This window comes from Limanda limanda, chromosome 21 (genome assembly GCF_963576545.1).
Source record: "Limanda limanda chromosome 21, fLimLim1.1, whole genome shotgun sequence".
NCBI classification, from domain to species: domain Eukaryota; kingdom Metazoa; phylum Chordata; class Actinopteri; order Pleuronectiformes; family Pleuronectidae; genus Limanda; species Limanda limanda.
In genome coordinates, this window is record NC_083656.1 from 9432829 (window position 1) to 9456889 (window position 24061).

Genomic DNA, 24061 nt, shown 5'->3' on the forward strand with positions numbered 1-24061 from the left:
TTTAAAAGGAAAAACTGGAATATGACATTGACATAAACATCCAGAACTTTTGCAATAGAAATAAGCTCCTCCCATTTCCCCTTTTCCGCACATCTATAGGGCTACAGTCCACCTGAGATACATTCATTTGATTGGCCAATAAGCAGATATTTTTATGTATATAGCGCTAGTTACGTATTTAGGAAAGTTTGCATTATTCACCGAATATAAAAACCAATTGATTTATAGTTGAATGTTCCCTATTAAATAGCTATGTAGTTGCTACAGCTTGATTAGCAGATGAGGATAGCTGTTTTCCTGTTTTAGCATCTTACTCCCTTTGATTAATCTAATGGAATAGGTCACAATTTACATTTAAGTGCATGTGTAATCTGTAGTGAAATACATTGTAAAAGTTACCCCCCTCACACCTGACAATGCAGAGCTCGGAGAGGGGATTGTGTCGAGGCCCAAATTCTTCCAGGTTTCATGAGTTAAATCCAAACTCTACACATGAGCAGCTACAAACGTTCAATCTGTGCAAACAAGCTCTTTATTTAATAACTTGCCAAAACCATAGTTTATTTAAAATAAAATCAGCGACACACAAAAGGTCACTAAGTCCACAAGCTTCATTCAAGTGCAGCTAATAAAGCTTTAAAGTAATGGTTTACATAGCTGTGTTACATAAGTTACTATATGTACAGAAGTCATGATCAAATTGTAGTTTAATTGTATTTTATGTAGAAAAATAAATTGATTAAATCAATATATATAATCAATATTTATTCATTTATGGTTGACGCCAGTAAGTAATTATTAATATTTATCACAGATTGAGACAAGGGGATTGAATAAATTTGAAAGAATGAAATACTTTTACCCTTACAGTGGATATCAAGAAAAGTTGACGTGACAACCGTGACCACATGAGCTTACGCCTGGGTACAAAACCAAAAAGCATCCCGTTTAAATGAATCCACATTTTTTAAAAATCCAAGATAATTGTGCTGACAGCACTATGGAGGGATCTGACAGAGGACCAAGCGCCGGTCTCATCAGAACTGGGGATTTTTATTTGTTTATTATTCCTCTGGTTTCTACGTTCAGTCTTTATGTTCCCAAGCGTCTTGCCCTGGACCTGTGAGCTTGAGGCAGCCTCATGGGAACTCTGATGGGCTGCTTGTTGAACTTCTCCATTATTTCTTTGATGCGTGAAAGGTTGGTGCGGCCGAGGGTGAAGTCGCACCTGGTGGCGCCCATCTCGTAGCCCACCTCGCACTTCTTGCTGAGGAGGCTGTAGCCCGGCGCCCTGGCTGTTAGTCTGTACTCGCCGGGGTTCAGCAAGCGCCAGTAGTCACCGTCGGCAGCTGAAGACAAACAAATGACAAGGCAAATTAATATTTTGGTTTAAATGTCTACAGTGGAAGCCGTGAAATATTGGCTATTCCCAACAGAGGCTGATTTGTGGTCAAACCATAGCCACTGGTTCCAATACTGTATTACTGATTTAACACTAATAAGCTATTGATAACATTTCAAAGTTTTAGCCAACTAACCATTAACAGCTAAGATATAGCATAATTTCAATTTAAAGCTTCACTTCACTTAAGATATCCATCAAAATAAAACAAGTCAGTAATATAAGCATCAATATAATTAGAAAAATAAGGAAATGTAGCTACACATATCATAAATAAACAATAAAATAAACTATATAATGCTCATTTGTTCATAAACTTAATGCAGAACAAAATTATTAGAAGTGAAATGGATCCAATTACTCAACAATAAAATCATGAAACTCTTCATCTAAACTCTAAAATAAAAGTTCTTTGTGTTACACTTCTGGAAAAAAAGAAGATGTTCTGTATTCCCATTTAGATTTTCAAAAATAGCTCTGCTTTGTCATGTTGGATTTTCTTGGTCTCACGGAGCTGAACAGGCGCGCGCTTGTAGTGTATTTTCAGCGAGTGACTCACTCATAAAAACAACAGTGTTGCTTCCTTGCAGTCATCCGAAAACACCCACCTGACACGTCTGAGCGAACACTGAGACAAATGAAATATGACAGCAGGTCTGTCTCTGCAGCTGATCTACAGTGGATCCAAACCGTCACACAAGGACGCCACGTTACTCACATTCAGACGGCAGAAGGGGATCTAATTGTTCCCTGAAATGCAATAAACTAAATGCTAATGAGCTCATGGATTCTTCTGTTCATCAGTGGCTCCCAGGCTGTGTCCTGCCGTTGCAGTGGCAGCAGTGGATTCATCTAGAGGGAAGGAAAACTGCTTTCTGTTTATATGAAAGCAGTTGTCCAAAAATGTCTGCTTTATCAAAAAAAAAAAGCCTAAAATCGTTTCTGACTGCATTCTGAGAAAAGCAAGGTTTCCAAGAGGAAGCCATGACTTGTACTTAGTTCCAGGAATAATAACAAAAAGGCTATTGGGCATTAGATTTTGAAGCACAAAACTACTTTGGCTTTGAAGGCTGCTGCATTTGTCAGGGATCAGCAGAGATTTCCTCAAGGATGCACAATCAATAGCCAGATTCCGATATGTCTTTGAATAGATACATCAACTGGTTTGGTTTATTCATTTTGATCGCATCGTACGCTGGACGCTAACCTACTGTGAGAGTGAGGAACAAGATGAAGCGTAATAGCAGCCGAGTCAATGTTCTCTGAGGCTAGACACATTTATTGAAGTGAACATGTCTATTACCTCAGACAGAGGTTATGTTTTCATTGCTGTTTATCTTTGTTTGTTAGAACATAAAAATTGCCAAACTGATTTTCTTGGAACTTGCAGGAAGAGTGAAGCTTGAGCCAAGAAGAAACCATTACAATTTTGTGTGAATCAAGAAAATTTTCACAAATTTCTCAAGGAATTATTCATGGATCTTGATGAAAAAAAAACAGGCATATGTAGGGGACTGATAATTATGAATTAAAGGTAAATCTTCTGGCAGGTTTGTGCTTTATCGAGTGCCATTCTAGTTTTACATTGTTTTGTGGCTCAATGGAACCATAAATAGCAGAAACTGCACAAAAAAGCATGTGAAATATAATATTTTACCTGTGCGGATATCGTGGCTGATGCCCTCCACAGAGATGGTAGCATTAGCTATTGGACGACCTTGCAGATCCCTCACGACACCTTTGATCCCTCGATGCACCTTCAGAGGAAGAGCATGACCCAAGTCTGAACCATCGACTGCATAATTTAACACAATGTATGTTGCACAACGTGACGTGTAATAATGTACGATGCATAATGTATCATCTGCAGTTCGACACAATGCTTTAACATGAAAGCTTTCCTCCTCATCCAGCATCAATATTTAAATACAAGCTGCCAGCATGGGTTCACATCCTCTGAAGTCCCCATCACAAGACATATTACAACGCAACAGGACGACGAGTCAAAGTCGTGTGAAAGTGAAGCTGAGGAGGCAGCTGTATTTTGCCTGAATGTGACGGACAAAGACCTTTGCAGCCCCAGGGATCCTATAATCCACTGGTCACTTATTTGATTAAACATCCAGGTAATCCTCATGGGATAATAATGGCTGGAATTAAATATTCGCTTTCACATCAGTCTTCAGGTTTTCTGACAGGCCGGCTTTTGTGGGCTGTGTCCATCAGAGGATTCCCTGATTAAATGTGGTTTCCTAATGACCTTTACTGCACATTTCACAAAGGCTATCCATTTCACCCTGATATTAATTTGGGTGTTTGACAGTTAAAACACTCCTGAGCAAGTGTTCAGCTCTCATGGTATTGATACCGATCCTCTAAGTTCAGAGGAATGCAAGAACACAGGAAGTAATTAACAGTCGAACATCTCACTTACATAAAAATAGCATGTGTAAATGTGGCTTGTTTGCACTGGTTTCCATGAGTGTGTGTGTGTGTGTGTGTGTGTGTGTGTGTGTGTGTGTGTGCGCTGCGGGGGCCGCTGTGCCACTGTACCTGCTCCATGAAGACGAGAAGAGACTCGCGGTTGTTCTCCCACTCCTCAGGCAGTTCGTTCTCATGAGGGAATTTGTCACAACCCACGTACATGGACAACTCAAAGCAGTTGGTGTGCAAGTAGCTGAAGTCGTTCATACCTGCCGAGAAAGACAAACACACCTGAGGCCGACTGCATCAACTCGGCTCAGCATTGTGTGCGTTTACAAGCCAGAATGCAGAAGCTCTGAAACAGCCAAAGGGCTTCTGTGCTGAATATGCAGATGTGGCTGCTAAACAAAGCTACGACTCAAAGCCTCAGCGGAGAAATCCAGAGTTAGGCTCAGAGAGAGTGTGTGTGTGTGTGGACACTAACTGCCAGCCGCAGTGTGCCAGGACGCTCCGTTGATGGTGCCGTCCTCCTTGGCGAAGTCTTCCATGTGGCAGACCCGTCGGTTGGCATCAGTCATCAGGCGGTGGGTGGACGCGTAGGAGAAGGCCAGCCAGCGGAACACGTGGTCATCCGGGGTGGCGGTCTGCTCCCTGGTCACCCCCGGGGAGCGGGTTTTGTCGTAGGGGAAGGTCACCACCAGCTCCCCTCCCTGAAGGTTACTGCCCAGCACAAAGGGCATCTTCTCCATCCACGCTATCAGAGCCCGCGTCTCCATGGCAACCTACAGTGGGAGAGGGGAGTTGTAATTCATCCCATCATCTCATCGGCGTGACTGCTAAACGAACCACCTCATGCTGAAAACGACATCAGTGCATTGAGCTCTCCAGAGGCATCAGAAGGTTGTTCACACTCTCCTGTGCTGTAAACTAATCCCATTAACAGTAACTACTCTGAAACGTAAACACCTTTTCATCAAGATGCCACCTAATGGTTGCAGTGGTTCATATTTGAATGTGGCAATCATGAAACTGATGAAACGCTCTCTGCTGTTGTACTGGTATATTTAAACCTGCCATACTATGACTGAGCGCCGGCCTGGCCGTTCAGCGAGGCGAGCGAGGACAGTTTTCACAGCTTCCTGGGCACAGATGGGGATCCCGGCTCTGCAGGAGCTATTCTCGAGGCTCTGTGTGACTCACTCGCGGTCTCTCGGCAACGTCAAAACACTCGTGAGGATGAGCTTTAAATAGATCGCCTGGTGTATTTTAGCTCACAGCCTCTCCGTCACAAATAGCAAACGCATCTGCGTCTCCCGAAATAGACAGCGCTGAAACGCCCACGTGGCTGCTCTTCAACAGGCGGATTGTCACCACTGTGGGATTTGTTTCTCAAACCATCGGAGGTGATGGAAAAGCAAAAAGAGATCTAATTTGTCATTGATAGATATAGTCACCGGAAACTGGCAGCCACATTACTAAAGATGCAGCACAAGGGAAGATAACAATTATAATCAAATGCTGGTGTTTGAATTTTCTATAATTACTGTTCGATGCCTCAAAAGATCGACATTGCATTAATGTAAATTACAATTCGTCGGCCTGTCAGTCACACCCACCGATGCATTTGTGGACTGGTACCAATCGGGGATGGGCACGTGGTGGTTGAACATTTTGCGAGGGATCCATTTCTTGGCCTGGGCCTCCCACAGTATGGAGTTGAGATCGGGGAAGTTATGGTGAATGTCTATTCCGTCAGAGCTCCATCGACCCAGAGACCAGCCACTGAGCTCAGATCCCTGAGGAACAGATAAAAGCAATAGAATCAGAGTTAGACTCAGAAACACTTTCTTCATGTCGGCTGGACTGTAAAATTGTTCAACACAGTTCGGGAAATCACAAAAAGTTAAAACTACTCATTTAGTAGCCCTTTAGTGACATGTGCAGAGGGATGTATTGGATAAGTGGCCACAGGAAGAAAGGTGCTCAGTGGAGCACTTTTACAGGATGTGTGAAATTGTCTGTGAACGAGAGTTCCTCTTCTCCTCAACTACACGCAGAGGGTCCAGCTCCAACTCCAGTACTGAGCTCACCTTGTGAATCATTTAGTTGAGTCTTTTATTGGCGACCACCCTCAAGGCAACTCCCCCACCTCCAAAGACTCATAAAGACTCATCCACAGCATTGGTCCAAAGATGTCGAAAGGATATTGTGCAGGGAAAAGACTCAACTCTGGCAGTGGAGTTCCTGTGTCCAAGTGGAAACCCGTTCTCCTGCACCATCACTCCCCTAACATAAAGAGGACTAACAGGAGTCCTGGATCTCTGTATGTCCAGCACCAGCTAATCTGTTTTGTGGATATTGAGCCCGATGCTTCCAAACACGACAGGACCGTCCCCAGTGAACTTTTGGCAAAACATTGTCCCATGCAAAGCAAGGTCTGGGAAACCAAAATAAGAACCACAAGAGGCTAAAAGTTGCTTAACTGCACAGTGCTGAGTTGGGCTTTTATTCTGACTGGATGGAACATACAAACGATATTTATAATGACTCCAATCGTTATAAATATTTAATAAATAATAATTCTTTCGAATGACTACATCAGCAATGATCAAATTTTTGTCATATTGCTTTTTCTCGTCCCTTCCTTGTCTTGTGTATTATTAAGCTCACAGTCCTGCAGCTGATTTAAAAACCATACACAATAATAGTGGTTCTCAAAAGCAGCCTGAGTCCACTTACACTCACTGATACAACACAAACAGGGCTCATCAGTTCATTTCATATATTCCACCAGATCATTCAAACCAATTTTCTGGCATGCACCTGCATTTCATGGCGCTCTTATCAGGAGAAGACCTGCCAAGCACATACTGCACAATTTTCACCAGGGGCCGGCGCATGATATGAGGTCGCTAATGGCAGACCTACCACTTCAAAGGCTTTCTCGTACCCATCGGGGTTGACAGATGGCAATAGATGGATTCTGGTCTCCTCCACCAGGTGACGGATCCGCTGGTTGCCAGACAAATACTCCAGGCACATGAACTGCATCAGCAGGAGGAGCAGCTCTCGGCCCAGCACCTCGTTACCATGGGAACCGGCCGTGTACCGAAACTCCGGTTCACCTGGTAAACAGGTTCATAAGAGAGGGGGGGAGGTGGAGGGACAGTAAAGAATAAATATGCAATCACTTTGATGACGACTGAGGAAACCTATATATAGGCAGTAAGTTGTGCGAGTTGCTACGTTGCCTTTAACACACTCACCAACTTCATGCTCTCCAGGGTTGTCAGAAATCTCTATGGCGTAGAGCTTGAGGCCATTTTGGCTTTTTCCTATGTTGTAGATCCGGGTGACGTTGGGGCACATCTCATTTACCACCTTCATCATCTGTGGAAGATAAATAATGAGGAGGATGTGTCAAATTTCTTTTTTTTTCTCTTACGGTTGCTTATTTCTTCTTGAATATTAGATTTCGTATAAAAAAAAAAGAACTGTGATGCAAGATTTTCTTAGAGATTAAAAGTGCTCCTTCAATGGAGAGATGCTATTCTAAATACTATGATATTTGAAGCCTCAGGTAGGACAAAGTAATCTCCATCTAATTGGAAACGTAAAAACAATATCCCCGGAGCTGTGACACAGACCTTTATTAATGTCACTCTAGCAAGTGAGGTGGGGGAGAAGCAGTCAAGGTAATTATCAAGACAGGCTTGTAGAGCAGATGACTAAAATAGCAACAACTATCAGTTGCTCATATGAGCGGAGACACCGAGAGGATGTGCAGCAGGAAAAAGATTAACAAGCTGTTCGGGGGAGAGACGGCACCGACGGCAGGAGTGAGTGTTGACTTGTTCCTCCGACTGCTGCGGCAGACGTTAACCAGTCAGGAGTGATGGAGTTTTAATTGAGTGTGGGTGGAATCTCCACAATTCTAACCAAGTGCACAAACTGTTCATTAAATAAAGATACATTTACCTGGGTTGCATTCAGCAGAATTGATGTAGAACATTCTGTCTATTACCTGTAGAGACAGATATTGTGTTTTGGAGTACTTCACATTTGGTACAAAAGGCCAAAGTTCAAGGTCACAATGAATTCACAAATCAAATTTTCACAGGTAAGTTATTCTCGAATTTATAATCAAACTAAAACTGCTGGCTGTGTTTAAACCTGCTTATAGTAACTATTTACTTCAGCTGGTTCTGTCATTAAAGAGAAGCCTCATATCTGGGGTGTTCCAGGGTAATGGCGAGGTAATATCCCAACTTCCTGTTTGAAAAATGTGTAAAATGGTGATTCTTGCAGTATCAGTATTCCCAGGGCCACTACACAGCAATCAGCTGTGATCTAAGAAAAGGACGGCGACATGATGAGAGATATCGTTCACACTCCCCCTCATGGGGCATGTACTTTATTTGAAAAGGCACAATGGGCTATTTCCACTTGTAAGGTCCCGGCACATCTAAACTGCAGTGGACAAGAGGGAGCTGTGGTACCAGGTGCCTGAGCGGAGAAAAGAAATGTCAGGGGTGAGAAGGCTTTAGAAGCTGGGTTTTAAAAATAGGCCTTCCTTTCTTTGTGAGGAACTCTTGGGGCTGGACACCCTGTGTGACACACATTAGCCTCAGAGGTAACGAAAAGAGAAAGAGAAACAGTCTGTTTAATCCACTTTGATGTTGCTGGAGGAGCGTCTCCGGCTGAAAGGAGCGCTGCTGTGCTACAATGAGGAATACAGAGCGACCATTAATTGGTGTTTGTCCCATGATGGGTCAGAACAGCAGGTTAGGACACCAGCGGTCGGCTGCTCGGCACAGACGAGCCGCCGCACTACAGAGAATTTAGATACGCGGCACTTGTCCCTTCAGGTTCGCTCAGTCTCAGCGCACGGTGACAAAAACAGCTGTCCTCCTGGTCCTGGCTACATACAGGCTACTGTTCATGACAAGCCTATGCATAAGTGATGACACAACCCAGGAGATGCTGTGTGCATTTTCATGTGGCTGGCAGCGCTCGGTTCATTTGCTGCTGTCGCACACTTTGTTCTAGCAAAGGACACAAACCGCCGGGTGATGGCTCACACTTGCACAAGATGTTTTATTGCTCCATCCTCCGGTCCCTGTGCTGAAGGAGAAGAAGTAAGTAGGCTGATATCTGTCGGCTCCTGCTCGCTGGGACTCACCTGCCTCATCTCCTTGTAGCTGTGGTGTCTGAAGTCCAAGTCGTCCGATGTTATGACTTCATTGCGTCTGTGGTAATAATTATTCGGATCTGCAGGGACTCAAAAACAAACAGTTATTGATATTAAGAAGTGAAAGACGGGTGATTAGAAACTAAACACCTTTTGAGTTGTTGATGACAACTAAAGGCTTGACACAAGTTCTCTTTCATGTTTGGAAGAGGAGGGTGAAGTGAGGAGTATTCAGGTGCAACATGCAACTTTACCACTAGATAAACACACTGAAACTTTAAGCCCCTTTTCCACCAACATCTGACTTTTGTCGATAAAGAGGAATTGATACAATCTGAAGTAGACACAGGTTTTTATCAGCTCCGTTTGGCAGCGATGCAAGCGAGACAGCCTGGTGAATGCTAGATTTGGCAAAACAGCAAGGTGACGGAGCGCCTGCGTTTTTGATGTCGGACATGGTACACTGGGGGGGAAAAACACAGAAAGGCAAAGTCCTCTACTGAAAATGGGAAATTAGTCAATCGCCTTTTTTCAGCATGTTTACCCAAGTTTAAAAAACCTGTGAATATTGGCCAATTAAACCTCTCATATAGATGTGTAGCCATGCAGGTAGTTTTGCTTTTTTGTGGCAAGATATCTGCCTTCTGAGGTAAGGTTATCTGAACTCAACAAAAACCTGTCTTTGTAGAATCTCCACAGCCCGTCCCATTGGACTTTTTTTTCATAAGGAAATGCTCCATTAAAAACAAGTAAAATCTAAACTGCTTGTCTTGATACCAGCAGAAGGCTGAGGGGAAACCTGAGGAGCAGGTTTGTGCCTAGGGTGCTTGCAATTAAAAAGACACACTTATTCAAATGAGCACATGGCTAAGTGGACTTTATGAGTGAAAAACAGTTGGCAGTATCCTTCAGGCAGGAAGTGTGGTCTTTACACACAGCAGCAGATTGTCTTTTAAAAACAAGTAATTTCAGCGAGTACCCCAGAAAGACGTGTTTACTGTAAGACAAAGGAACAAAGCTCTCTAGTGGCTGCTGTGATCATGACTCCTGTCCATCTGGAGCAAAGGAAAATACTATGAACATTTGATGTTGTAACAGATTCCTCGTTAGGAAGAGGTCAGGGTGGATGGACGAACATTTTTTAAAACATGATTACATTCTTTCCCCAACCGTTAATTATTGTTACCATAACGACAACGATCCCCGAACTTTAACAAAAAACTGCTTCTCCGATTCTAAAACATGTCCTTAATCATCGTCACATCATCTGTGAATCCATCTATTATCTATGCGGCTTATCCTTTGAGGGTCACGTGGGCTTGAGCTTATCCCAGATGACCTTGGGCGAGAGGCGGGGGACATCCTGGACAGTCGCTAGCCCATCACAGGGCAAACATACAGAGAGTCACTCTCGCACCTATGCATTTCTGCATTTCTGCATTACTGCATGCTGCCTCATTCAACTACATGCCCCAGCCTAATTTTTCGTTCATTCTAATGGAAGGATTAATGTGTCTGTTTTGTCCATACAAACCCTTCACCTGGCATAGGACAGCCAAGGATCTCCACTCTCATGCAGAGGTTGCCGCTGTTGAACCAGGAGAGAGGGTTGACTCGGATGTATCGGGCGACCACCGGCGCCAGGAAGATGTTCCGCACGGGGATCTCTTTTTCCCGGTTGGCGCTGAAAATCTACTGAAGCAAACAGTCGGCCAGATGGTGAATAAACACAAAGGAACAGGATCTTTTTCTTTTTAAATAAAGTGAGTCAGTCGTCATTAGATATTGCATCAGTTCAGATCTGCAGCTGTAAATGAGCCACACGTTGCCCACTGTCATCATAAAAATCTAATAAAATGACAAAGTCACAATGTTTACACAATAAAACATACAGCAGACGTTTAAAATGCTTTTGGGGTTAGAAAATTGCAATTACAGCAGGCACAGGACAATGAAAAGTGATTTAATTTGGTCCGCATAACCCTTAAGCAAATATATATTCATGCATCCATTGAGGGCCTTTGAAATAAAAGGCACCTATAGGTGGAGTTGTTCTCTGCTCTGCCCTTTGGCATTTTGCAGAAAGCGTGGGCGAGCGACAAGTTTGTATCCAAGACTAAATCACTGTCGGGGCATTATCTCCCACATCGATGACATCTCTAGCCAAGGGAGTCTACAGTTACACAGAAATTTCATTTGCGGGGCGTGAACCGCAGTGGGCAGCGACCAAGATCTGATCTCCTTCAAAAATATAATGGTAATAGGATTATTATTGTTATCCTTGTTATTTTACATCCGAATGCATTGCTGTGTTTGGTTTGCTCAGTTATTTCATGTAGAAAAAAGAGACACACGTCTGATGAGGAGCCAGGATGAGGTTCCCATCTGCTCGAGGATCATCGGTATTTACTATTCCCACTCAGCTCATTAGGCTTGGATCCTGAGCTTCCTCTGAAATTGCTCAGAAGACTGAAGTTATTTTTTCTAGCTTTCTTTGCTCAGAGAGAGAAACACAAAACAAGACTCCTCATGAGGAAGAGGGATAAGGCCCCGGCACTGTGTAAAACAGGCTTCACACAGTGTGATGAGAATTGCCAACTTCAGGAGAAATTAGTTTTTAAATGTCATGGCTGTTACTCACCATGTCGTCGGAGCCGTTCTGCAGCGTTACCCAGCTGTGGCTGTCGTTGCTCACCATGACTTTGTACGAGGTCACCCAGTCACTCCTGTCAACATTCGAGGAAAATCAGGGAGATCAAGGAGAGAGACAGAGGCATTTCCTGTCAGGCTAAATTCAATGCAAATAGGGCTTGGAGGTGACTTGGGAGAAGTCGCTCAGTGCACATCCTGTCATGCTGAAATCTCAACGGGTGAAAGTCCATTTAAAAATAGGAAAATTGGAGACGAGGTCAAAGAATTTATATTAGAAAGTCTTTTATTACTCAAGGTTTTGGCATCTGAGCAAAAATGACAGATGATTTTCATTTTCTAACAGGGACGAGTTTGGGATCTGGAATCCAGGATAGTCTGATAATCAAAACTGAGAAGCAATTTGAAATAAAATGTATTTCAGATGGTCAATACAAATGTTAATGGGTCAGATATTGTAATTAAGGAGCCTCAACTTACAAACACACTGGTTTTGTCTATTAGAAGAAGAATATATAGAGCGCAGTGAGGTGAAACATGAAAGAAAAAGCACATTGTTTGTTCATTTCTCTCTGCAGAAGGAGTCCACTGATGACTTAATGTCCCATCATGCCCAGAGTGTGCAGTGTGTGGGCTGCCAATGAGCCCCATCCTTCTGGATAAAGACATCAGTGCTGAGCTGGTGCAGCCTGGTGAGAATTCCCAGTTCTGCTAATTAAAGCATTGTTCGAGACAGAAGCCCCTGAGCCGGCAACACCGACAGCTACATCGCCCTACAGAGCTAATTGTGGAGAAATTCTGTCTCAGGAATCAGTGTCTCCTGCCCCCTGAGGTCGTGCTGCATGGCCTTGCTGGGAAATTACAAACGCGGCCTGCTATCTCCTGGCATCTCCCTGCTCTCTCTAACTAAGCAGCGGTTTCCCTCAGACTGTGCCACCCCTCCCAATTAAGGAGCACAAAGGCTAAAAGTTGTCAAATATTATTTCAGAGCAGAGGCGGAGAAGGTAGACGGTGGAAAAATGGGAACAGAAGAGGGTTTTTTCTTGGTGCACAGAGAAGCAGTTTAAATGCAAGTACAACTTTCCCCTTTGGTATATTACCTTGGTGTTGTAATTAGGAAATAGAGGAAGGCTTCTTCCTTCTATTACAATTAGTAATAGTAGATTTATTATGGCTTATGTTATAGCTACTATCGTTGTTATTGTTAATCAAATATTTGACATTTGTAAGAAAAATATTTGATTTTGGTTTGTTTTTAACACATTGTTTGTCATGAGGTAAACTGACGTGTGAAATGTGCTACACAAATGAAGTTTATATATAATTTAATGGTCAGGACAGAATCTACAAAGATGTGTAAGTGGTCTCCAGAGTGTTAAAATAACACAGATGCATGAGTCATTGTAAGCTGTTGACATAATTAAAGTATTAAAGTACACAGTTTAAGAAGTAATCCCTACTTGCTATATCCCCATTTTTCACCCTTCGTCTGAGTGTGATGACCAAGCTTAGAGTGAAATCTATTTTCTCAAGTGTTATTTTTATATTGTAGTGACCTTTTAAGAGAGAAAGAACGAAGCTGCACTCCAATCGATACATCCTCGATCCCGCAGTGAAGGCGTCAGAAAAGACTCGTGAAAAGGGCAAACAAACACGAAGGTTCCTATACTAAAAAGTCTTGTATAAAACTGAAAGTGAAATATTTCCAACTGGGATTAGAGGGAAATCCACAATTCATTAGGAGCTTTGGAACGATTACTCTTGTCTGACTACTCTCAGTCCTCATTTCCGATAGTCATTTTCAAACTCAGGCTATGTGTAATTTGACCGTTTACGAGTTAATGGTTTGGATTAGCCACGCTGTAGCAGCATGCCTCTGAGGATGGATCAGTCGGTCATCACGTTGGTTCTCGACTGGCTTCATCTCATTGGATGGATGGATATGACAGTTTGTGCAGACACACGTAGCCCCGGGATAATAAATTCTACAAACTTGACAAGATTTCCCACTGATCTAAGTGTAACTAATAAAAAGACAGTCAGCCAGCCAGTCTGTTTCCATGTGGACACTTTGATTTTTCCTCTCCCAAGTTCCAGATTATTGGTCAGACACAAAGCGTAAAGTAAAAATCCAATTATGAATAATAATCACATATAATTTTACTCTCATATTTGATCTTCCTTGTCTTTTATCCTTGTTTTATATAGACTGAATTCGGGTGAGTGGTGAAAATAGTCCACAATTTGTCCACAAATGATTTATAACAATTTGCAGACATCACCAGGATTTAAAACTGGCGCGACCCCCCCACCCCTCCAATTATCCTTTCAAGTTTGCTCGGACGAGAATATCCTCCTCCTCACTGTGCGACCATCTGCAGCTCTCCATGCATGTCTGCGGGAGGTTCCTACTCACGACCAGAGGGAGCTCCTGCCTTGTGTGATGACCCCTGTGAACTTGGTCAGCCTCCTGGCGTCCACCTCGAACCACTGCAGCGGGTCGTCTCTGCCCGCGCACCAGGCCCCAGCATAGAGGTCATCATCATAAATGCCTGCCTGCGGGCCAGAAACAGCCGTGTGGAGCATAGTTTTATTCCAGATGTACGTTATGACTCACACACACACACATACATCCTATGCATTGTACAACATGCTGACTGATAGCGCTGATGGCCTCAACTGTGCTTGATTTTGTTGACGACGCTTCTCCGCCTCCACCCACAATCCAGAAATGAAGCCAAAATATTGTAGATTGTGTATTTTCTAACAGGCTACAGTAAATTAAATTACACTAAAGGAAGGTAACAACGTTTGGTGCACGTTGTACTAATCTACTCAATCCATAAATGTTAGCTCAGAGCGAGATGTGTGAATAGTCATCATCCAATCTGTGGTGCTATTTGTGTTATTGTTGGTGTATTTTTGTGATGGTGGCGTTAATGTTGGTAGTGGCATTGCTGATGTTAGTGTTGTTTGTGTTATAGTGTTGGTGTTAGTTTTGGTGTTTATAGCATCTCACAATATCAAAAGAAAGTAAAACTGCTTGTGTCTGGAATCTTAACAAACTGTAGCAGCTACTAAAATGGAAATAAAGTTCTGAAAAACGTCCTCACAGGCCTAAATCAACAGGCACTATCTGTTTCTGATGTGTTTCTCCCGATTTCCCTATAATTGTGCTCTAGAATCGACATTATCTCTGTCAGTCACATACGTGCAGTACGAACAACGAATCCTTGGTTTTGTTATTTTCCTGAAACATAATACCTTGCAGCCTTGAGCGAATCAAGAGCATGTGTGTGTTTGGTTAATTGCGCAGATGGATTCAGAGCAGCCTGCAGAAGATGAGACTCGCAGCAGACTGAACGGAGACTAATTCCCTCAGAGCTTAGCCTGCACTCACAGGAAATACCCTTTCTCCCAGATGCCAGTTCTTTTTATTAGGTTTTGGGGATGTGCTCCTGATTTGATGGCGACACTATTACTTTCTTTGTGGAGTAAGCTTCGGACTATTAAGAATTTGCCGTGAGAGGAAGCAGACTGATAATGTCGGTCACATTAAACTCACGAAATCACAGCCAAAATCTTTCCATGTAACATAAATAAAAGCTTAAATAGATCTCAAAGATGCAGTCTCTCAGTCATATTCCTTGGTGTTGCTGCTTTGTGGAAAATGACTCCACCAAACATGAGCTTCCTCGGAATTGTGAGATCACCCAGGGTATAACGTGAGCCCCAGAACTTCTGTGAGCTTGCCCAAGCTTCACCACATACCTGAATGTTAAGGCGACCTCTGTGTGCACCAAGGCCGTAGCGTTTCGTGCTTGAAGCGTGAAGCTGGAAATCATCAATCTTCAGCGTCTCCAGTCCCATAGGAGGGCATTCTAGGTAATGAGAATGACAAATTGGCATGTGATGGAAATGTTATGTATCACACTTTGCATTGCTCCGGGATAATTTCTCTCTGCAAAGTAGTTCTCCTGAGTAGGGCTCCGTGCATTCGTTAATAGCTTCACAAAATTACTTAACAGCAAAGAGCAATTTGGTGCAATTTTGTTGAGAAGATCTAAGAGTATGTGCTCTGTTCAGAAAACCTGCTGTGATCGACGACACACACACACACACACACATGCACCAGAACTCAAGATGGAAACTTTCAGTACCCACGTCACATTCTGAGCTTGCTAGGAGACGGAGACAGGTTAATGTACATTTCAAACTTCTGTGTGTGAGCAGCTAATTTTTACAAAACGCTGGAAAATCACAGTACAAAAGGTGAGCGTGTGTGAAGGGAATGGAATCAAACAGCCTGACGGAGGCTTTGATGTCTCAACTCCGATGAATTTCCAAATGTGTCGAGCTTCACGGGTGATTGACTGTACACTGTAAACGCTTCCTTTTTGTAAATTTCACAGCCATCTCACTGCAGCCTGAATACATGATTAAAACGTTGGATTGACTACAACTGTATCGTGATCCTGAAATAGAGAAATGCCACAAAGCTGTCGAGTACAAGTTCAAAGGTTTTAATATGAAATCAAAGCACAAACTCTCAATATCAGTAATTTATTGTCATTATTATATTTTAGCTGTTATTGCATAATGGACTGCATGGTCAAATTTGACAAGTTGATCTTACTTAAAAAAAATGTGTTACCAAAATGAAGTGAATATATATAACAATATTAATTGAAATGTATTTGTTTATTTTGATTTTAGCTTTGTTGTAGCTTGGCTAGGTTGTTACAGCTTATAAATGCCAAGTAAGATTTATTTTAGTTACGTTTAAGCACAAGTTAGTCTGCCTTAAATTAATAGTTGTGTTTACTTGAATTTAGTAATTTGATTTAGCATAGGTATGACATTTTAAAGTCACGAGTAGATAAATACAAAGTTTACAAAGTCTTTAAATCTCTGTATTCTTCTGGGTCATTTTCTGTTGTGTATTTTCCTGTTGCCGTGCTATGCCTGGATACCATCTTGTCACCATGTCAACCTGTACATCTGCTTCTTCCATTCAAATAGAGCCACTGCAGTGACCTGCCTATGAGAGTGTACGTTTGGGTCCTGAAATAACCAAAATTATTGAACATTTAGGGCAGCCACAAGCAATTTTAAACTGCATTCATTTCAAGGGCTGAAAGTCAAGGCAGCAGAAATATCCTGAGCTCTTTTTTTTAAGTAAGGGTCAAGCTCCAAAAGCGCTGGATTCTTCAGTTCCCATAATAAAACCTAATAAAGCCTTTCTCCATGAAATAAACTCTCACTAAATCCATGTCTCCAGGTTTTTGTGTTTTTAGGTTTTCAGGCCCGAACTGAAGTTAACAAAATTACATTACAATTCCTCAGGGTTATCACGTTATTTAGTCAGACTTGGCTTTGATGCTCTGTATAAATCACTCACTCCTTTGCGTCTTCCCAAGTAACAGAAACTCTACAGTGAGCAAATTTCATCATTCTTTATCATCATTTTGCATCATCAAAGTCTGTCAATGAACTTCAATAAAATGCAGAGTATTGCATTGTGGGATTAGCAGAAAGTGGTCTACACACCACGGGTGTTATTCATCGACTTTGAAGCTGCCATCAGAGTCAGTTATACAGTTTACAAGTTCATTAAAACATTCTGTGGATGTTAAATCATTATTTTTTTTTGAGCATTTTAGTTATATATGTATATACAGATGCAAATATTTAAAAAATGTGGGGTTTTCATGGCAGAACAAATATTTAGGTAACGGTTGCAGGGGGGGGGGTCATTATTAGGGTCTCACTGCACTCTACAGTCAGTGTGAGAGGCAGAACACCTGCCGGCCTAAAGAGAGGAAGCCATTTAAAGTGAGTTGCTGTTTGGTGCAGTGTCTGTAAGGATTCTGTGAAGACTAGCACAGCTGGATGTTTGTCTTCTATCTCCCCTTTAGTTAACGGAGACAATGAGATGCTAGCAGGCTAATATGCTCACAGGCTAATGGGCTATTATGCTTGCGGTTGACAGCTTGTACCATCCAATTGGTGCAGGTGGCAGGTGTAGGTGGTGCCTGGGAGCTGTGGCTGCAGTGTGTGTCTTTCTGTGGGCGTATTGTGTGCAATGCGTAGTCGTGCAGAAGTACTTCAGTGTAAACAACATCTTGTGTCATTTTATTTCCATAACGTTTTTTTTTACTGCAGGATCCTTTAAATAGTGTGAGTGATATATTTTAGAACTGGTTTTAACTGTAGATCCTGCACTATGCACTCTCAGCTCTAAGGGAGCATGATGCATCTACAGTGCAATGAGTGGCACAGTTCACATCTTTACTGGCGGCACTTGTGATGGCAATTAGCAGTCATCAATATGAATAATTATCTCGTAATTAACTCCTTGAGCATACCAATTATCCAGTAACACCCACTCGAGCCACAGCCATGGTTCGACAGGCATGCAGTTGTATTCAAGGCTTTTTTTAAAAGAGAGAGCTGCAAAGCCCTTAAGAATGTTTTGATTCGCCGCTGGAGGGAGGTTGAGCTTCATTTGAACAAATGCCTGTCTTTAAGTGATTGCAGTAACTGCGACGGGGAGCACTAAATAGAGCTCTTTGTGTGAGATTGGCTCATCTCTTACACTGCGATGGATCTCACCCAGCGAAGGGCCCGCAGGCAAATCAGAGTTGACGTGTGAATTGGCCGCCCATTGGCTCTCTGGGTTGGATCAATCTGTTTGCACGACTTCCCTGGACCGCAGCGACGGAATTTACAGAGCAAGGATTTTTTCGACTGGGCACTGGTATGGTTGTACATGCAGCATTTACCTCACAAGTAGTTAAATTAACTCCCAGAAGTGTAACAGGCACAAAGAAGATAGATGCATGTTTGTTAAGAATATTGTGGCTCTGGACGTTTGTAAATATCCGCACGCGAAGCTGGCAGTGAAGTACACAGAGGAAGTTGGCTTTGTGTTTTGAAACTGTTCCATCAGCCTGATGTGTCTGAGACGTTGAAGATCGAGAAAGCACCAGACAAAGTAGACCTGCTTCCAAAATCCACACGTGCATTAGGCAATTTATGTTTGGTGCATTAAGTAAACACGGGCCAAATGAAGTCCCGCTGTAAAACTAAAGCGTAGAAGTTGATGAACAATCCAGAAGCAAAGCCACAAGTAGGAGCAGTTACTGGAGGATTCCGGTAACTCTATACGGCAATAAAGCACATGTTGCTCCTCTTGTGACCCTGTACGTGTATATTTAAATACTGTGAGTCCACACGCTTTCGGAATGGAGCGATCACAACATTAGGGGTGAATCCCAACCCTCGAACCGGCCTGAAGGATCAAGGTAAGCCGGACAGAAAAATAAATAAAATAAATGGATGTCTGCTATGTTGCAAAAACCCTAAATCGTTATCCCCATCTGCATGCAATCCTTCCCAAGAGGACCCCCAGAGGAACGCAGCATCTGGATTCAACAATAAAGTGTAATAGAAATGACAAAGCAAACAGTCGAGGCCTCATATGTTGCTATCTAGGCCACTTGCCATGTTACGGTGGAAGGCCGGAGCCAAATCTAGGATCAGAGTTTTATCTGGCCGTGTATCACAAGTTATTGCACATCTGGTGGTATGCATTTGTGATGTACTCCAGGGCTGGAATGTATTAATATTCTAATGTTTATGTACTTTAAGCTTTAAACTGCTTCCAAACACATAGGGTCCGACCCGTTTTTAATTATTACACAATGAAAATCTGAACAATCTAAACAGGAGAAGTGTTTTGTAAACTTTAAATATTAAAGCAAGACAGTTTGACTTTTGCTGAATAAACTCGTCAATTACATTTGACAAATTTCAAAAAACATCAGCTAACTTTAGCCACAATAAGTTATCAGCCACACCAAACCAGTTAAAGATGCAACAGCAAATATCCGTTGTGGGTTTGAATTAACATTTTCTTATTTCGCCAAAGAACAGAAGTACACGGGGCAAAAAACAACACATACATTTTGGCATTAATTTGGAAAAAGGCCGTATCCAGATTTTTGATTTTAATTACTTTTTTTCTGATTTCCCAGAGAATAATTCCTGGATCTTGATGAAATTAATCATGCATATTTGGTGCAATTTGCTGCAGCTTGATTGAATTTAAAACAACTGCTGGGCCTTGGCGGAGGTACGCGCTCAACTGAGTGACATTCTAGTGGATTTGTTAGTTCAACTTTTCATTTGTCAGAAGATTGCGTTACTTCGAGTCAATTTAATCAAATTCTACTTTGTATAGCGTCATATCATAACTCACTTTCAAGGGGAGGTAATAAAATGTTGAAACCTTACAATAGTTAAGAAAACCCCAACAGATCCACAACAGTTCAACAAGCTAAAGCACTTTCTCCAAACTAAACTTAGTCTCGCTTTATAAGAAAACATCAGACTATCAGACAGATATACAACTGACCAGTCAGTTAAAAACCTGCATTTTACCAACCCCAGCCTTCAGAGCTTGACTGTGCACATGTGACAAACTGTGAGATCGCGCTGGAAACATTTGGTTTCGCTACATTTCTGTTGCGTCTGATGGGACTCGTGAACAGGCTGTTGAAACATCCGCTGCTATTCTTAGAGCCCTGTTTAATGAATTCCCTATTGTTTTGTTATGCAGCCTGTGTGGATGTGACAGACTACTGAGGTTCTGCTGTACATTCAACAGCGCCCAAATAATACGAGTTCTGAGGGCTAAACAATTTTTAAAGATGAGTAATTGAGCTCTCGATTTACAGAATGTGTGATTTTACACATGTCCAGGCCCCTTATAGTTTGACCGTGACAAATCAGCTGCTACCAGGACATGCTGAATCAAACTCTGAAAACAGATCAGAGCCGAGTCACAGCTTCAGCCATGAAAACATGCGTGTGGGAGTTGAGAGCAATGTGCCAGGCATGTCGGCATGAAGTTCTCATTTTCCTACATGCAAGTTTATCCAACTTTCTGCTCCCATTCCCATGGCAAATTAAAAATGGCAGCCTCTCTGTCTGACACAGTAGGTTCCTCACAATAGTTTCAACAAAAACACATAAAATCACTGTTGGCCACCGCATCCAAACTTAACCTCGCAGCGGTATTAAACTCAGCTTCCTGTTATGTCTGACGCCGCGTGAACGAGTGTAATATTGGCAATATCACGATTTTCAGAGCGGCGGTGGAAAGTCTGAGGTCTATAGCTACACGCGCTTCGCCCCGAATCGCACTTTCAGCCAGACGAGTTTAATCTGTCATCCGACGTGACGGAAAGGCTACCGGGGCATCGTGAATCCAGTTCAGCAAAAAAATGGGATCCATGGAAACCAAACACGATGCTTTGGGGCAGAGCAGACACCAGCGCCTCTGTGGCTCGACTCCGCTTCTGAGAGCATCGTCGTATACTGCCAGACTTTCCAAAATATTTATCGTCTTTGAGAGGGTATGTTTCTCTCACCCGCCCCCGCCATCATAAAAGCCTCTGTGAAAGCAGAGAAATTATCCCTGCACATTGGAGGAAGGTTGCTTTTTTATGAGATCATGAATTTCAAATAACATGTGAGAGTCTCATCGGTTCTTCACTTACCCTCTTTTATGGAGTTGTATTGTCCTCCCTCTGAGATGCTGTTTGCGGCGTTCAGGTTGCTCTTCTTGTTCTTCTCCGCTTTCTTGCTGTTCGCTAAGGAAGGACATTACATTTTTAGAGGAATAGAAACATGCTGTTTATATTTTGTCTTTTGAAAGGAGGCCTGTGAGAGGTTAAATCACATTTAATATTGCTGATTCATTCTTGTCATTGCGCAGCGGGAAAGTAATAGTGTTGACGCTGAGAAGAAAGTAGCTTTGGCTTGATTCAGGCCTCCACATATGGATGGATTCAAGATTGGGACTGAACCAAGAGACAATTTCTGGGCACAGAACTTGCAAACGTTTAACTCTTGTGCTCTTTACATGATACGTCCCGCTCTCAGTAGCTCAGCCGCTGATGCTTTTTAATTTGCACTCTCATTTAAGATCTTTAACACTGATAATATTTATGAGCTAAAGGGCCCGAGGTTCAAATCCATCATGGAAATGCCCCGTGCAGAGCTGGGAGTCACATTCCAGGGATTGTGGATGGAAGTGAACCGTGTGCTTTATATTTGACAGAGTGTCAGGTCAGGAAAGGCCCCATGTGATAACAATCCTTCTCACATCTGAAAGTCTTTATCCTTGTCTCCTTCTGGGACCAGGGTGAGTCCTGCTCCGAGCTGCGTACCGGCTCCAGCACGACGGATTAACAGAGATACGATCATTTGGACAATGTGCTTCTTTCTGTAACTTGTTTTTTACCAAGTTTTGGATTCCTCCCATAATAATAGATAAGTTAAAGGTCGAGTTGCTACTTCACAGGTTGAGACAGTCTTCCAACAGTTTATCTATGTAAAGAATCATTTTAGATAATTTCAGAATATGTTGTATCATTAAATTATTTTTTTCCTATAGCATCGTAGTTTGTAATCTTAAAAAAAAAGAAAAGAATCACCTCTTTAAAGCTATTAAGCTATTGTTACTTAGTAATGACCTATTTGATTCCAGCAGACACACGGCAACATTAATTAAACAGTGAAGCAAAACAGTAAAGTTTTGCAAAAACTAAAAACTGATACGATAGGAGACATTTTATTGAAAGGAGCTCACACACTCAGTTTCTGAGGGGAACTGTAGAAAAGGGATAATCGCTCTCTAAGGATTTGCCTCTATAAAAAAATCTATTTCATAATACACACAAATTCAGAACTAATAAGAATATTGATTAGTGCAGCATATAAAGATTATTTTTTCCTACACCATCAAATAAAATGCTGTAAATAGTTTAGCTTGTGTGTGTGTCTGCAGTTCATATTCATGCACAAAAACAATATTTTTTCTTGATTTGATGCAGACTGCTCTGCCACCTGCAGCAGGCATCTCTGTCGAGACACGTGAAGCCCAGCTGCCTGAACCGTGAGGTCACTGTCGGCACAGCTGCTCTTAGTTATCCGCCATCAACCAACAGAAAAGCCTCACGCCTGCTCCCGTCCTCCAATCACCTGGCAGGATTAGAAACATACCTACAAACCTGCTACTGCATGTGCTGAGGGACCCCCAGAGAGAGCCTTGAGCTGTACGTTTCTGTGCAGGCTGTGTTTCGCTGCTTTTGGGGGGAAAATGTGGACTTCACGTGTGTTCTGGCTCTGACCTCTGGCATGCATGAGGTGGTTAATCCTGCAGGAGCCACACAGGAACATGGCTCTGATCTATGTGCACAGAAGCGAGGAGGAGGAGGGGGGGGAGGAGGAGGAGGAAGAAGAGGAGGACTACCTGAGGTGGCCGTTGTTGTTGTAGTTTTTTCTCTGCACATCCATCACCTTGTGAAGTGAATACAGCTGCTCCTCTGAAGTCCCAGAGGATACTAAGGTTCAATGTGATGCGTCATATTTTCCATTTGAATTCATCAAAATGTGTCTGGAGCAGTTAAACAGTAGCTTTCTGAGCAATAAGAACTTATTTTAGTATTCACCTTTTTTCGTGAAAAGCATGAACTAATAAGTCATGTCTATCTTGTTTAAACTGAATTCAAAACTTCCCTCAAAAAGCTGAACCGATCAGCCACACTGGTATCTAGTGGCAACACTGACACGTGAATTCCATAATAAATTCTGATGAAACTTTCAAATTAAGTTTTTTAACTCAAATGTGGCGTAGGTGTAGGTGTTAAGTTGAGTTTTTTTTAAGAAAATCAATGTTGCACCGGTGCAGACGTTTTACAACCAAGAGCTTGAGAATCAACCTTTACAGAAACAACTCTTTTCCAAGTTGTCCTGTGAAGCGACGGCAAGCCTGTTACCTGGTTTTGCATCAGCTGTGGTTTGATCCGTCTGCCTGCTGCTGACTTCCTTTCCCTTGGGCACCTTCTTGCCAGGGTTGCGGCCTGGGTGCTCCTGCCTCTCAGGTACCGAGGCCACAGGCTTCTCCTGCATTTGGACCCGGTTGTACTGCTCCCTTGTCAGCAGCTCCTGCATGTAATAATCCTCATCCTCGCCAGCAGTGTCGGGGCTGAGGTCTGCGAGCCCCAGGAGGAGTCCCAGCAGAGCCAGGGGGGTTAGGAGGCTGAGGCACCGTCTTGTCATGACCCCAGGGGGATTATCTCCAGCTGAGAGTCCTGATGCCGTCTCCAGAGGAGCCTGCCGCTGCTGCCGGGCTGCGTCCCATCAACCGCTCCCCTTCCTCTCCCTTCCAGCTCCCGAGACGGAGAGTTCACAAAGTTCTCAGAGCGCTCCAAGTCACTGACGAAAGCGGCAGAGCCAGAGGGTCCATGGAAGCCTCAGCCTGGGAAAAATCCTGTGAGGGAGGGAGAGAGAAGATGAGGGAGAGGAGAGGGAAGAGGGAAGAG

The 24061-nt window shown here is 42.8% G+C and overlaps 1 protein-coding gene across 1 annotated transcript; it reads right to left on the bottom strand.

Annotated features, from left to right (window-relative positions):
- Positions 1 to 1092: 1092 nt before the first annotated feature.
- Positions 1093 to 23798, bottom strand: LOC133027966 (inactive carboxypeptidase-like protein X2). The gene is made up of 14 exons (XM_061095149.1): positions 23516 to 23798; positions 21233 to 21325; positions 15438 to 15547; positions 14083 to 14222; positions 11659 to 11743; positions 10559 to 10709; positions 9009 to 9097; positions 7093 to 7216; positions 6755 to 6951; positions 5443 to 5622; positions 4311 to 4608; positions 3956 to 4095; positions 3060 to 3159; positions 1093 to 1349 (listed from the first exon to the last, which is right to left on the bottom strand). The coding sequence occupies exons 1-14, from the start codon at positions 23796 to 23798 to the stop codon at positions 1093 to 1095; spliced, it is 2247 nt and encodes a 748-aa protein (XP_060951132.1).
- Between the last annotated feature and the right edge of the window lie 263 nt (positions 23799 to 24061).

Excerpts from the sequence above, each read along its gene's own strand:
- LOC133027966 (XM_061095149.1), bottom strand. The coding sequence starts at position 23,798 with ATGACAAGACGGTGCCTCAGCCTCCTAACCCCCCTGGCTCTGCTGGGA. Across the intron at positions 6,952-7,092 it reads CCCTGGAGAGCATGAAGTTG|GTGAACCGGAGTTTCGGTAC; the intron begins GTGAGTGTGTTA and ends CCTGTTTACCAG. Across the intron at positions 1,350-3,059 it reads CAGCCACGATATCCGCACAG|CTGCCGACGGTGACTACTGG; the intron begins GTAAAATATTAT and ends GTTTGTCTTCAG.